Source organism: Bos grunniens, chromosome 2, assembly GCF_055505025.1.
Source record: "Bos grunniens cultivar Pamir isolate PY7600 chromosome 2, Bosgru_T2T1.0, whole genome shotgun sequence".
Lineage (NCBI taxonomy): Eukaryota > Metazoa > Chordata > Mammalia > Artiodactyla > Bovidae > Bos > Bos grunniens.
Genome location: NC_141166.1, coordinates 39,188,647 through 39,204,198, shown reverse-complemented (window position 1 = coordinate 39,204,198; position 15,552 = coordinate 39,188,647). Strand labels below are relative to the sequence as shown.

The 15,552-nt window shown below is 40.3% G+C and overlaps 1 protein-coding gene across 23 annotated transcripts in view; it reads left to right on the top strand.

The window, feature by feature from the left end:
• UNC80 (unc-80 subunit of NALCN channel complex) overlaps positions 1 to 15,552 on the top strand; it is a 230,089-nt gene that overhangs the window by 13,841 nt on the left and 200,696 nt on the right. For all 23 annotated transcript variants that reach the window (XM_086342424.1, XM_086342463.1, XM_086342385.1 and 20 more), the window contains exons 5-7: positions 1,592 to 1,715; positions 3,475 to 3,548; positions 7,136 to 7,275. In XM_086342424.1, coding sequence (XP_086198550.1) covers positions 1,592 to 1,715; positions 3,475 to 3,548; positions 7,136 to 7,275 — 338 coding nt within the window. The remainder of the gene's footprint in view (positions 1 to 1,591; positions 1,716 to 3,474; positions 3,549 to 7,135; positions 7,276 to 15,552) is intronic.

Here is a 15,552-nt window from a genome sequence, read left to right as displayed (position 1 = left end):
TACCAACACAGAGATTTATTCAGGGATTTCAGCTAGTCTTTCCAGTTGAGGCTTCCTTTGATAGTGAGCTGCATTGATTCACCATTTGCAGAATCCTTTTCTTCCTAACTTTTTCAATTTTTTGCTAGCTCTCGTTCTTCTAGATCAGTGGTTTTCAACCGTAGCTAACATGAGAGTCACTAGGGGGAACTTAAGCAAATCTCACAGTGATTCTAACTTAATTGGTCTGGTTAGGGGAAGAAGTGAGACCTGAGCCTCCTAGGTTTTAAAAGCTCCCTGGGTGATTATACTATATACAAGCCAGGGTTGCAAATCACCACCCTAAGTGAATTTCTGGGTCTCAGTTGTGCTCATTAATCTGCAGTCAGATTCTCTCTGCTTTCATGTCTATGTTGATTTGAGAGGCTGCATTGTTGAAAATGTAACCTCAGAGTGTTATATGTTTGTACTTACACAACTGCATTTTAAACATCTCAGCCACTCAAAGTGGTGTAATGATGAAGCAGAGAATGTGCTTCCTGGCAGAGACTTTCAGTGGTAGGCAAATTAAATGAGTATGGGTTGTAAAGTCAGTACAATTCAGCAACTATTTATTGAGCACCTATTGTGCACCCAATGCCTAACACTGAATTTAGTATTGTGATGGTGACAGAGATTGTGGAGGAGGAGAATGCTGGCTACATCTCTGCCCTCAGGGAATTAGATTGTTGAGAAGGCAACAAACAAAATAATCTACTAAGAAGGGTCTAACTGTAGGTTACTGATTCCATGAAATGCAAGAACAAGAGATGGACTGGAGAATAGAAAGTCAAAATGGCCAGCATCTGAGGATATTTTGTCTGAGCCACCAGGGAAGCCCATGAGAGAGAAAGAGGACAATTAAATCATTAAGAGGGATAATATCAATATAAATAGCCATAAGTAAAGAGATCTGCCTAGGCCCTTGAAATGAAAAGGACTCAATGAGTGCTAGTAGAAAACAATAATTTGTATTTTGTGCTCTGTCCAAAGTTCCATTTTAATTAATTACTAATTTTGCTTAAAGGAGATCACCATGATTTTTGTAGTAATTATGATGATGGTGTGTGTGTGCTCAGTTGTGTCCAACTCTCTGCGGCCCCATGGACTGTAGCTCACCAGGCTCCTCTGTCCATGGAATTTTCCAAGCCAGAATTCTGGAGAAGGTTGCCATTTCCACTTCTAGGGTAACTTCCCGACCTAGAGATCAACGTGAATTTCTCCTGTGTCTCCTACTTTGGCAGGCGGATTCTTTACCATTGCACAACCCATTATGATGATAATTTAAGCCTATTGATTTATCTGAGTGAGGAAGGAAGATCTTGAAGATCAGCCTACTTTGAAAATAATCTTATGAATGATATTCTTTTTTAATACAAGCTTAAAAAGTTACTTTCTGTTTGTAGTTATTACAAAATATTGGCAGTATTCCCCATGTTGCACAATACACCCTTGAACCTATCTTATACACAATAGTTTGTGGCACAAACTATTGGGTGAAAGATGTTAATTGTTGCATTGACTGTTCCCTTCAGCCAGTTCTTGGACATAGATCTTCCTTCCCTTCTTCTAGGAATCTGACCTCACATTTCGACTGGCCAGTGGACTTGTCATATGGCAGCCCATGTGGGAACACAGACAGCCTGAAGTCTCCGGCTTCACAGCACTGGTGAAGCCCATCAGGAACATCATTACAGGTTTGTGACTCAAACACCTAGTGTGATGGTCTCAGCATACGTAGGAATGAAGGTGATGGGTGATTCACTCTTAAGAAACCAAGAGGAAGAAAATTCCTCCAGGGAGTTATCTAGGGGCCCCTGGGTGTAGGGTTCATTTACATGATGAGAAACTCTAAACCAGGAGCACATGCTGTGGTATTAGCAAAGTATGACTTTGGGTAAGTCATTCAAACTTCCTGTGCCTCCATTTCCTCATCTGTAACATGGGAGTTATAGGTATAACTCCCATATAAATATAGTGTAACAAGCACTTACAGGATTATGATGAAGAATAAATGAGCTGATATATGTAAAATTGCTTAGAAGAATGCCAGGCACATAGGAAATAAATAAGTGGCAGCCATTATTATTATTACATCTTAATCATAATTATGATGGATGGAGTAGCAGCTCCTTAACAATCTTGCTTTAGTGGAGGTTTGTTGTTGTTTGCTGTCAAAGCATTTCACTACTGGGATTGTCTAATGAAACAGTCCTATTGTCGAACTGTAGAAAGAGTACAACATGATAGCTTGAAAAGTGCCTGGAAAGTTCATGCTTCACCCCAGATCTTTTATCATGTATATAACCTAACCTCCCCCAAGTGCTTTCATTTCTTTAAAGTTTTAGTTGCTAAGTTGTGTCTGACTCTTTGCGACCGCATGGACTATAGCCTGCCAGGCTCCTCTGTCCATGGAGTTCTCCAGGCAAGAATACTGGAATGGATAGCCTATCCCTTTTCCAGCAGATCTTTCCAACCCAGGAATCGAACCAAGGTCTCCTGTGTTGCAGGCGGATTCTTTACCAACTGAGCTATCAGGGAAGCCCCAGATTCCTTGTTCCTTATCATTTTCATCTGTAAAATGGGTCTGGTAATATACCATAAGCTATTATAGGGATTATTATAAGTATCAAATGAGCTGATACATGTGAAAACACTTAGAACTTGACAGATATTAGGTACTGTGTGTGCTCAGTCACTCGATCTTGTCTGACTCTTTGCGACCACATAGACTGCAGCCCAATAGAATCCTCTGTCCATGGGATTTCCCAGGCAAGAATACTGGAGTGGATTGCCATTTCCTACTCCAGGGGATTTTCTCACCCAGGGATTGAACCCACATCTCCTGCATATCCTGCATTGGCAGGCTGATTCTTTACCACTGAGTTATCTGGGAAGCTCATGTTAGGTACTATGTAGATATTAACTGTTATAATTTTCAGTATGGCTAATTTTTTTAGCACCTTAACCTATCGAGTTGGACTGAATAGATGAAGAAATCTATATTGATAACCTAAAAATGCAAAGATTTTTTCATTGGTTGTTTGATTTCTCTTACAATACATGCTATTAAATGTCTTCTTTCAAGGTTTTAACCATCTATTAAAATGGGTTTTTGATTCAAAAAAAAGATGAACTTCCCTGATGGCTCAGATGGTAAAGAATCTGCCTGCAGTGCAAGAGACCCAGGTTCGATCCCTGAGTCAGGAAGATCCCCTGGAGGAAGAAATGGCAACCCACTCCAGTATTCTTGCCTGGAGAGTTCCATGGACAGAGGAGCCTTGTGGGTTACAGTCCATGGGGTTGAAAAGAGGTGGACACAACTGAACACGCATGCACACATTGAAACATATATGTTACCATATGTAAAAAACAAAAGAAAAAAGGAAATAAAATACCTTACATAACTTATATAAACTTATAAAATTTGTGATGGGATTTCATCCGTATTTGCAGCTAAGAGAAGCTCTCCTATCAATAGTCAAAGTCAGACCTGTGAATCACCAAATCAAGACACAAGACACCGAGAGGTGAGTATATTATAACCATGAGAAGAAAGGTAGATATTCCTTGAACATGGTGAGGTTTGAAGGGTAGGATTTGACCCGTGCTTTATCTCAGTAGCTAGCAGGTAACACTTAATAAATGTTAGTTATCATTATTCATTCCACATTAAAGTATCTTGTTCTCAATTACTGAATCTCCTAATATTTGCTAGGCAACCCTAATATAAGTAAAATAATACTACAGCAGGTGTGGAGGAGGAAGTAGAGAGGAGGCTTAAGACGCAGTCCTACCCCTAAGGAAACTAAAGTTTAAAGACAAATCCACATGAAACAGAAGATGTGTAATTAAACAGTATAAAGTAAATTCACCATGCACTACTTGATTCAGAAAAGAAAGAAATGAAGGCCAGAGTAGTTCAAAGTCACATAGAAATGCATACCATCATTAATTTAATATGTGTTAGATGACCTGCTTTGTCTTTCAGTTCAACATGTGGAAAATACAGTTTACGGTTATCCATCAAAATTGAATCCTCTTTCCAACTCATGCATTATTGCCAGGATTATTATTATTATGCATTATCATCATCCTTTTTACCCTCAAAACTGAAAATGTTAACATCTTAGTATGTCTCCTACAGAGCAATTGCTAAGTATAGACACTGTGATTTATATGCTGCTGCTACTGCTGCCGGAGAAGGCAATGGAAGCCCACTCCAGTACTCTTGCCTGGAAAATCCCGTGGACGGAGAAGTCTGCTGCTGCTGCTGCTCCTGTTACTAAGTCACTTCAGTTGTGTCCGACTCTGTGCGACCCCAGAGACAGCAGCCCACCGGGCTCCCCCGTCCCTGGGATTCTCCAGGCAAGAACACTGGAGTGGGTTGCCATTTCCTTCTCCAGTGCATGAAAGTGGAAAGTGAAAGTGAAGTCGCTCAGTCGTGTCCGACTCTTAGCGACCCCACAGACTGCAGCCTACCAGACTCCTCCATCAATGGGATTTTCCAGGCAAGAGTACTGGAGTGGGGTGCCATTGCCTTCTCCAGTGATTTAAATGCTATATTTCATCTATTCTCAGATGTAAATTTTTTCACTTTTAACACATTTGAAATATAGTGTATTTTTCATGATCTTTGGCCTCTTACATCTCTCTGCCTGGTAGAAATCTTGTTGTGATTGTCATTCTTGTGCAGCAAAATGTGATCATTTCAGCATCTAAGTTTGCAGTATAAGGGTCAGTGGCTTAGGAGAATGTCAGAGGGGATAGTGGAACACTTTTAAGAAATAACACTCTTGATGGAGCATAAGTTATTCTATAGGAAAAATATATGTCAACAGCTCTGAGTTGAAATTTATAAATGTTAAAACATTTTAGGAATACCTACACCAATTTATTTCACTTATATTTTCCTTTTTACATATACATGGGATATATTTATACTTCTCAAGAGGCTCAGTGGTAAAGAATCCACCTGCCAATGCAGGATATACAGGAGATGTAGATTCGATCCCTGGGTTGGGAAGATACCCTGGAGAAGGAAATGGTAACCCACTCCAGTATTCTTGCCTGGAAAATTCCATGGACAGAGGAGCCTGGTGGATTACAGTCTGTAGGATCGCAAAGAGTCACACAAAAACTGAGTGTGCACATGCATGGGGTGGATATATGATCAAAAGATCTGCATAAATAAGGCTAAGTAGACCTTTTTAATAACTATAAAATAAAAAGTCCTCACTACTAAGAACTTAACAGAATTTTTTTAGATCATACATAAAATAACGGTGTCTTATAACTGAAGACATCTTAGATACAGTGAAATACATAAATTCAACATTTCAGTCTTTTTAATCCTCTCCATTTGATTTCTTGCTGAGTTATATTGTTTTCTTTTCATTCTGTTGCTCAGATGTGCACTGCTGTCTTCTAAATCTAGGTCTTCCTATGTAGATTGCAGCTGAAATGACCTGATTGGATTTTCTACTTCTAGCCTCTCCTGCTTCATATAAATATCGTTCATAATGCCTGATTATTCTTCCTAATGCATCATTTATTTATTAGCTCATCATTCCACAGAGGCTCATTATATACGAGGCACTGTCCTTTTATTGCATCCTTTCCTCCTTAGGTGCCTTTAGTGGGTCCCCTCACCTCAAGACCAAACTCCTCCTCCTGGTTCTCTGTGCCTTCCACCACCTAGCATCATCCTTCTTAGGTGACCTCAATTATCCCTTTAGTTAGTAAAGCGCTGCTCCCAGGATGCAGGGCTTGCAACGTTAGCCTCTGAGGCTTTGCTCAGACAGTTCCCTTATACTGGATTGCTCTCTTTCCTCCCTTTACCTATCTAAATTGTATCTTTAGGGACCGATTTAGACCTTGATTCCCCATGAACTCTTATCTAGTTGCTTTAACCTTCACTGTCCAATATGACAGCCACCAGGTCCATTTGGCTACTGAGCACTTGAAATACGACTATTTTGAATTGATCGAATGGTGTTAAGTGTAAAATGTACACCATATTTTGAAGAAAATGTAAATATCTTAGTAATATTTATATTGATGACAAGTTGAAATTAAAATTTTGGATTAAACAGAATATAGAGTTAAATTTTTAATTTTGTCTATTTCATTTTATTTTAAAAATAAGATATGTGTCTACTATTTATGGCTTGCATTGTACTCCTATTGGACATGATGCTATAATCTTTATCTGTTTTAAAATTTAGCTGTAAGTTCTTGATTTCAAGGCCAGATTCATCTAATATATTTTTATCGCCAAAGCATCTAACATGAAACATACATAGTATGTTCTTGCTAAAGGATTCTTTGATCAAATTCAGAAGACTTATTTTATCAAATTTCTAGCTGTATTCTATTCGCTCTATGCATCATGGTTGAACAATACTTTCTTATTTTACATACGAAAATACAACGGAAGTTGTAAGGGGTTAAAATACTATGATCAGTTTTTGTGGGTCTATCTTTTAGCAAAGAAATTTATCTGTAATACTGATGGGAAAATATCTCACATTGGGCAGAATTATATTTATTAGATAAATGTAATTAAAGTAAGCTACTCTGTCAATAAAGTGAAATGAATTTGTGCTTACAAATAAGGGTTATTGTATTCATTTGGGAGAAATGTCTTCCATCTCCCCTCTGATGAATGATGAAAAAATCTGAGCCCTGCACTTTCATGTCCATGCTTTGGCTTTGATTTGATTAGCTGTTTTTCACTTACCCTTGTTTTCTGCCTCATGCCTCTATTCCATTCACTTCAGTACTGACATATCTTTGATGAATTATTGGTTTGTAGCTCTTCTTCTGCAGACACTGGATATGGAGGTGAAAAGAGAAAAGAATCAAGGGCAAAATGATATAAAGGACAGAAAAGTACTTAGGCTAAAAGGCTTCTCATGATACAGGGGCTCTTTAGAAGCCTGTTTCTGTTCCTTCTTAGATGAAGGCAAAATCCCTTTGTCTATGACATATTTATGCTGCAAAATTTTTTTTAATTTAAAAAACAATGTATGTACAATAATATGATAATTCTGGAAGATATTCCTGAAGGAAAAAAAAAAAAAAAACACTAATCTACTATTTCCAACCCCAAAAGGGACTCCAAGTGGTCTGTGAAACGTTCCAGTCAGATTCCATCTCACCCAAGGCCACTATTTCCGGCTGCCACCGAGGAAACTCCCTTGATGGAAGTCTGTCCTCCCAAACTTCCCAGGAAAGAGGACCATCGCACTCCAGGTACATGACTGCAATATGATGGACAAAAATGTATTTCCAGATCCTCAAAACTAAATATGAATTTCCAGCTACTCGTATAGCCTCTCTATCTCTTAAAATGTGTAAATGTATGATATATGTATACATATTCTGGGTCAGAGTATAATTACGTGAATACGTCTATAACTAGCTGGCCATATTCTTAAATAGCTCATTTAAACACATTCAGGCAGGCGTGGTAAGACATGATTTAATGAGATGTCTGAATTGAATTTTAAGTATTTAAAAGTCGAATGATGCTACCAAAAACTTATGTTGCAGGAACGTGAAAGGATCCGCTTTAATGTATAAAAATACTTCATACTAGCAGATCCTTGTATTAAGAATGGGTGCCTCTAAAGTACGCATAGAGCATTTGGGAATCTATTCTTTGTGAACATTCCAAAGCTGCCTCTGTTAGCTGGTGTCATAGTGAATTTGCTTACCAATGCCTTCTCTAGGAACAAACATTAGTCCACTTCTTCCTGCTCTCTGATGAAATTAAGGAAACCTGGATTCATGAGGTTTGCCTTTGTGCCCATCTATAAACTCCACCTAGCAGGAGAGGAGACCATTTGTATATACCTGTTTTCAAATAAGGTTACAGTCTAATGGATAGTGTTTTAAAAGGTGGTATGTTTAAAATAGCTTTATTGAAGTATAATTTATATACCATAAAATTCACCCTTTTAAGTGTACAATTTAATGGTTTTAAGCAAATTTCCAAAATTCTGCAACTATCAACACACTTCAATTTCAGAACACTTTTATAACCCCCAAATATCCCCTCTGTCCATTTCAGGCACTCCCGTTCCCACACCCTGATCTAGATGGTCTCTTAACATGCTTTTTGTCTATATATGGTTGCAATTCTGGATACTCCATATAAGTGGAATCATACCATGTGTGGTCTTTTAAAAGCATTTGACTTCTTTGCTTTAGCGTGGTGTTTTAGATCATTGCATATGTCAATAGTTTATTCTTCTTTATTGCTGTAATGTATCCATACAACAATATTCTGTTATTTGGATATACTACATTTTATTTACTCATGCATCAGCTGATGGATGTCTGGGTTGTTTATAACTTTTTGTCTATGGTGAATAATACTTTGATGAACATTCATATATAAATTTTTGGATGAGCATATGTTTTTAATTCCATTGGATAGACACCTGGAATGAAATTGTTGGGTTGTATGACTCATTGGAAAAGACTCTGATGCTGGGAGGGATTGGGGGCAGGAGGAGAAGGGGATGACAGAGGATGAGATGGCTGGATGGCATCACTGACTCAAAGGACGTGAGTCTGAGTGAACTCCGGGAGTTGGTGCTGGACAGGGAGGCCTGGCGTGCTGCGATTCATGGGGTCGCAAAGAGTTGGACATGACTGAGCGACTGAACTGAACTGAACTGATGGTAAATTTAATATTTTTTTGAGAACTATAAAACTGTTTTGCAAAATGTCTATAACATTTTACCTTCCCACCAGAAATGTCTGGGGATTCCTTTATCTCTATATCCTTGACAGAATGTGTTATTGTTGTTTTATTATAGCCTTTCTAGTGGGTGTGATGTGGGATCTGACTGTGGTTTTAATTTATATTTTCCTAGTGAGCAATGATGTTAAGTATATTTTCATGTCTTTATAAGCTATTTGGGTATCTTCTTAGGTGAAATATCTATTTAAACATTTTGCCCAAGTTTTAACTGGGTCATTTGTCCTCTTATTATTGAATTGTAAGAGTTTTTATGTATTCTGAATACATATTCAGAATGTCCTTATACCTCTCCCCACCCTGGAAAAAGATCCATAAATATTTCCTCTCAGTATTAACTTGCCTTTTTGTTCTAAAATGATTTACCTTCTTCTGGCTCCAGACAGATAAAAGAGAGTAAATGCATAAATAAATTATTTTCAGTTTACTCTAAGTATACGAAGGCAAATAAGGACAGGATGGGCTCTTTCTCTTAGAGATCTAAATAATATGGAGGAAATGGCCTCAGGAAGATCTGGGAAGAGCAATCCAGGCAGAGGAAACAAGCCTAAAGGCTTCGAAGTGGGAACAAGTTCAGTGTATTCCAGGAATGGAAGGAAGGCCAGTGTGACCAGGGGCTATTGATGAGCAAGTGGGCAAGGTGAGGGAATCAAGCCAGAGAGGCCATAAGGAGTCAGATCACAGAGCAGCCCGGAAGCCATGGTAAGAAATTTGAATTTTGCTCCAGGTGTGATGAAAAGTCATTAGAGTTGTTTGAGCAGTAGAGTGTAATGTCACTGAATTATACCTCTTAAAGATCACTCCAGATGGTTTATGAAAATAGACTTGGAAAGAAAAGCAGACACAGAGATTAGTTAGGAGACACTTTCCATGGTCCGGGTGGGAGAAGAGGTGGCTTGGTTAGGGTGGAGGTAGTAAGGGTAGAAAGGCTGAGATTAGGCTGTAATTGGGATATATTTAAAATAGAGCTGCAATGACTAGATGTGAGGAGTGAGAAAAAGGAAAGAATCAAGCATAACTTAAGTTTATGACTTGAATAACTCTGTGAGTAGTTATGAAAAGGACATCTTTTTTGGGTGTTAGTTCTAAAAGGTCTTGTAGGTCTTCATAGAACTGTTCAACTTCAGCTTCTTCAGCGTTACTGGTTGGGGCATAGACTTGGATTACTGAGATATTGAATGGTTTGCCTTGGAAATGGAACAGAGATCATTCTGTCATTTTTGAGATTGCATCCAAGTACTGCATTTCGAACTCTTTTGTTGACCATGATGGCTACTCCATTTCTTCTGAGGGATTCCTGCCCGCAGTAGTAGACATAATGGTCATCTGAGTTAAATTCACCCATTCCAGTCCATTTTAGTTTGCTGATTCCTAGAATGTCAACATTCACTCTTGCCATCTCGTTTGACCACTTCCAATTTGCCTTGATTCATGGACGTGACATTCCAGGTTCCTATGCAATATTGCTCTTTACAGCATCAGACCTTGCTTCTATCACCAATCACATCCACAACTGGGTATTGTTTTTGCTTTGGCTCCATCCCTTCGTTCTTTCTGGCATTACTTCTCCACTGATCTCCAGTAGCATATTGAGCACCTACTGACCTGGGGAGTTCCTCTTTCAGTATCCTATCATTTTGCCTTTTCATACTGTTCATGGGGTTCTCAAGACAAGAATACCGAAGTGGTTTGCCATTCCCTTCTCCAGTGGACCATATTCTGTCAGACCTCTCCACCACGATCCACCCGTCTTGGGTGGCCCCACGGGCATGGCTTAGTTTCATCGAGTTAGACAAGGCTGTGGTCCTAGTGTGATTAGATTGACTAGTTTTCTATGAGTATGGGTTCAGTGTGTCTGCCCTCTGATGCCCTCTTGCAACACCTACCATCTTGGGTTTTTCTTACCTTGGGCATGGGGTATCTCTTCACGGCTGCTCCAGCAAAGCGCAGCTGCTGCTCTTTTCCTAGGATGAGGGGTATCTCCTCACTACCGCCCCTTCTAACCTTGAACGTGGAGTAGCTCCTCTAGGCCCTCCTGCGCCCTTGCAGCCACTGCTCTTTGGAGGTGGGGTTGCTCCTCCCGGCTGTGATCCCTGGTCTCGGGTGTGGGGTAGTTCCTCCTGGCCGCTGCCCCTGGCCTCAGATGCAGGGTAGCTCCTCCCAGCCTCTGCCCCTGACCTCAGACGTCAGGTAGCCACCTGCGCTAAATGCGCCGGTTGCAGCCGTCCGCGCTTAATGCAATGGTTGCAGCCGCCCAATAGGGGACTGAAATGCAAAAGTAGGAAGTCAAGAAACACCTGGAGTAACAGGCAAATTTGGCCTTGGAATACAGAATGAAGCAGGGCAAAGACTAATAGAGTTTTGCCAAGAAAATGCACTGATCATAGCAAACATCCTCTTCCAACAACACAAGAGAAGACTCTACACATGGACATCACCAGATGGTCAACACAGAAATCAGATTGATTATATTCTTTGCAGCCAAAGATGGAGAAGCTCTACACAGTCAACAAAAACAAGACCAGAAGGTGACTGTGGCTCAGATCATGAACTCCTTATTGCCAAATTCAGACTGAAATTGAAGAAAGTAGGGAAAACCACTAGACCATTCAGGTATGACCTAAATCAAATCCCTTATGATTATACAGTGGAAGTGAGAAATAGATTTAAGGGCCTAGATCTGATAGATAGAGTGCCTGATGAACTATGGACGGAGGTTCGTGACATTGTACAGGAGACAGGGATCAAGACCATCCCCATGGAAAAGAAATGCAAAAAAGCAAAATGGCTGTCTTGGGAGGCCTTACAAATAGCTGTGAAAAGAAGAGAAGCGAAAAGCAAAGAAGAAAAGGAAAGATATAGGCATCTGAATGCAGATTCCAAAGAATAGCAAGGAGAGCTAAGAAAGCCTTCCTCAGCAATCAGTGCAAAGAAATAGAGGAAAACAACAGAATGGGAAAGACTAGAGATCTCTTCAAGAAAATTAAAGATACCAAGGGAACATTTCATGCAAAGATGGGCTCGATAAAGGACAGAAATGGTATGGACCTAACAGAAGCAGAAGATATTAAGAAGAGATGGCAAGAATACACAGAAGAACTGTACAAAAAAGATCTTCACGACCCAGATAATCACGATGGTGTGATCACTGACCTAGAGCCAGACATCCTGGAATGTGAAGTCAAGTGGGCCTTGGAAAGCATCACTACGAACAAAGCTAGTGGAGGTGATGGAATTCCAGTTGAACTATTTCAAATGCTGAAAGATGATGCTGTGAAAGTGCTGCACTCAATATGCCAGCAAATTTGGAACACTCAGCAGTGGCCACAGGACTGGAAAAGGTCAATTTTCATTCCAATCCCAAAGAAAGGCAATGCCAAAGAATGCTCAAACTACTGCACAATTGCACTCATCTCACACGCTAGTAAAGTAATGCTCAAAATTCTCCAAGCCATGCTTTAGCGATACCTGAACCGTGAACTTCCAGATGTTCAAGCTGGTTTTAGAAAAGGCAGAGACCAAATTGCCAACATCCACTGGATCATCAAAAAAGCAAGAGAGTTCCAGAAAAACATGTATTTCTGCTTTATTGACTATGCCAAAGCCTTTGACTATGTGGATCACAAGAAACTGTGGAAAATTCTGAAAGAGATGGGAATACCAGACCACCTGACCTGCCTCTTGAGAAATCTGTATGCAGGTCAGGAAGCAACAGTTAGAACTGGACATGGAACAACAGACTGGTTCCAATCGAGAAAGCGGTACATCAAGGCTGTATATTGTTACCCTGCTTAATAACTTATATGCAGAGTACATCATGAGAAATACTAGGCTGGATGAAACACAAGCTGGAATCAAGATTTCCAGGAGAAATATCAATAACCTCAGATATGCAGATGACACCACCCTTATGGCAGAAAGTGAAGAGGAACTAAAAAGCCTCTTGATGAAGGTGAAAGAGGAGAGTGAAAAAGTTGGCTAAAAACTCAACATTCAGAAAACTACGATCATGGCATCTGGTCCCATCACTTCATGGGAAATAGATGGGGAAACAGTGGAAACAGTGTCAAACGTTATTTTTCTGGGCTCCAAAATCACTGCAGATGGTGACTGCAGCCATGAAATTAAAAGATGCTTACTCCTTGGAAGAAAAGTTATGACCAACCTAAATAGCATATTGAAAAGCAGAGACATTACTTTGCCAACAAAGGTTCGTCTAGTCAAGGCTATGGTTTTTCCTGTGGTCATGTATGGATGTGAGAGTTGGACTGTGAAGAAAGCTGAGTGCTTAAGAATTGATGCTTTTGAAATGTGGTGTTGGAGAAGACTCTTGAGAGTCCCTTGGACTGTGAGGAGATCCATCCAGTCCATTTTGAAGGAGATGAGCCCTGGGATTTCTTTAGAAGGAATGATGCTAAAGCTGAAACTCCAGTACTTTGGCCATCTCATGCAAAGAGTTGACTCATTGGAAAAGACTCTGATGCTGGGAGGGATTGGGGGCAGGAGGAGAAGGGGATGACAGAGTATGAGATGGCTGGATGGCATCATTGACTCAATGGACGTGAGTCTGGGTGAACTCCGGGAGTTGGTGATGGACAGGGAGGTCTGGCGTGCTGAGATTCATGGGGTCGTAAAGAGTCAGACATGACTGAGCGACTGGACTGAACTGAACTGAACTGTGAGTAGTTATTAAATTTATGGCATGAGGAAGACTGAGAAAAATCATGTATGAAAGTATTCTGAACCTGCTTCCTTCTACCTCTGTCTGTGGCCCCCACCATATTGTCCAAGCCACTCATCACCTCCTTCCTAGAGTCCTGCAACAGCCTGCTTATTAGTCTCTTATTTACTCTTGTAACTGCCCAATAAAGGATATACAGAGTCATGAAAAAACTTAATCATGCCACTCCCATACTTTAACTTTTTCAATGGCTGCCCACTGCTATCAAGATAAAATTCAAAATCCTTGAAATACCCCTCAAAGCTCCACATTATCTGGCTGCTATCAAGGTCTCCTGTCTGACATCAGGCAATTACTCACATCCTATCACTAGACTCCAATGTCTTTTGAGTTCTTCATATGCAATGTACTTCCTCTTAGCTCTGAGATTTGGAGTATGTTATTCCATCTGCCTGGATGGTTCTTCCTTCTCTCTTTACTTAACCAGCTCCTCCTTCTTCAAGACTCAATTTAAATACTATTTCCTTACTTCCTAGAGAAGCTTTGGCAAATTTTAAATCTGATCACAGAACTCTTGTGTTCTCTTACAGTACAACTGGCAACCATAATTCAAAGACCTGTGTTGTCTAATAAATTAGACAACAACTAATAGATTAGTTGTCTAATAGTTATCTCCTTCACTAGACTGTAAAATGCATGAGCAGAGGGACCAAATCTCTTTTATTCATTGCTCTTTCTCTAGTGCCTGGCATATGGCCTTAATGAAGGGCACTGGATAAGTAAATAAATTTAATCTTCACAACAGCCACACGAAGAAGACACTGTTCTTATTTTAAAGATGAGGAACTGAAGCATAAAGAGATTATATGATTCATTCAAGGACACACAGCTAGAACGCAGAAGATCTAGATTTGAGCTCAGTCTAGACAGTTCCATGGTCTACACTCTTCACTACTCTTCCACAAGGAGACAGGTATTTAGGTGGAGCACAGAGGTTCCTATAGAAACCTACCCATCTTCTTAATATGTTTTAATGGAAGCCTCTTTTCTTTTTGACCCCTCATTAAATTAAAGGAGGAAGTGTTGTGGTTATTTGCCATAATTGGTCATTTTGGGGAACAAATGCTTAACATCACTTTCCCCTGACCTCTCCCACTAGACCTGAAACTTAGTCCATATTTGGTTCTGACCTAATTGAATCTTTCAGCACTTTAACCCCCATGGGCACTCTATCCTTCCTGTCACTTCCTCCTCTTCTTTTGCATGTTATACTGGTTTCTTTCCCCTTACCTTTCAAGCTGAATCTTTGTAGACTTTTCTTTTGGCTTCGCCTCCATGGCTCTTTTCTTTCTGTTGGTGTTTCCCTCTCCTCCCACATTCTCCCTCTGAGCAGTCTTATTTGCTGCCATAGTGTCAGTCACTCACTCTATGTTGATGACCCTCAAACCTTTACATCTCACCTAGACAACTCTTTAAAGCTCCAAACCCATGTAATCAAGAGACTGATAGAAAGCTCTTCCTGTTCCTCCCAGGTACCTCAAACTCTGTCTGAAACCAAATGCATCCTCCTGCCTCCTGTATTTCAGTAGATGGTACCACTATCAACCCAGACATTCTAGTCAATAGTGTGAAGTTTGCTGCTGCTGCTGCTGCTGCTAAGTCGCTTCAGTCATGTCCGACTCCATGCAGCCCCGTAGATGGCAGCCCACCAGGCTTCCCCGTCCCTGGGATTCTCCAGGCAAGAACACTGGAGTGGGTTGCCATTTCCGTCTCCAATGCATGAAAGTGAAAGTGAAGTCGCTCAGTTATGTCTGACTCTTAGCAACCCCATGGACTGCAGCCCACCAGGCTCCTTCGTCCATGGGATTTTCCAGGCAAGAGTACTGGAGTGGGGTGCCATTGCCTTCTCCAAATGTGAGGTTTACTCCCTTCCAAAACCTTTACATTTTGCCTTCTTAATCTCTCTCAAATCCTCTCCTCCTCTCCAATCTTACAGTCACTGACTTAGTTCAGATCCCTGTCATTTCTTATTTGGATTTCTGCAGGTGACCCTAATGGTATCTCTATATTTGGTGTTGCC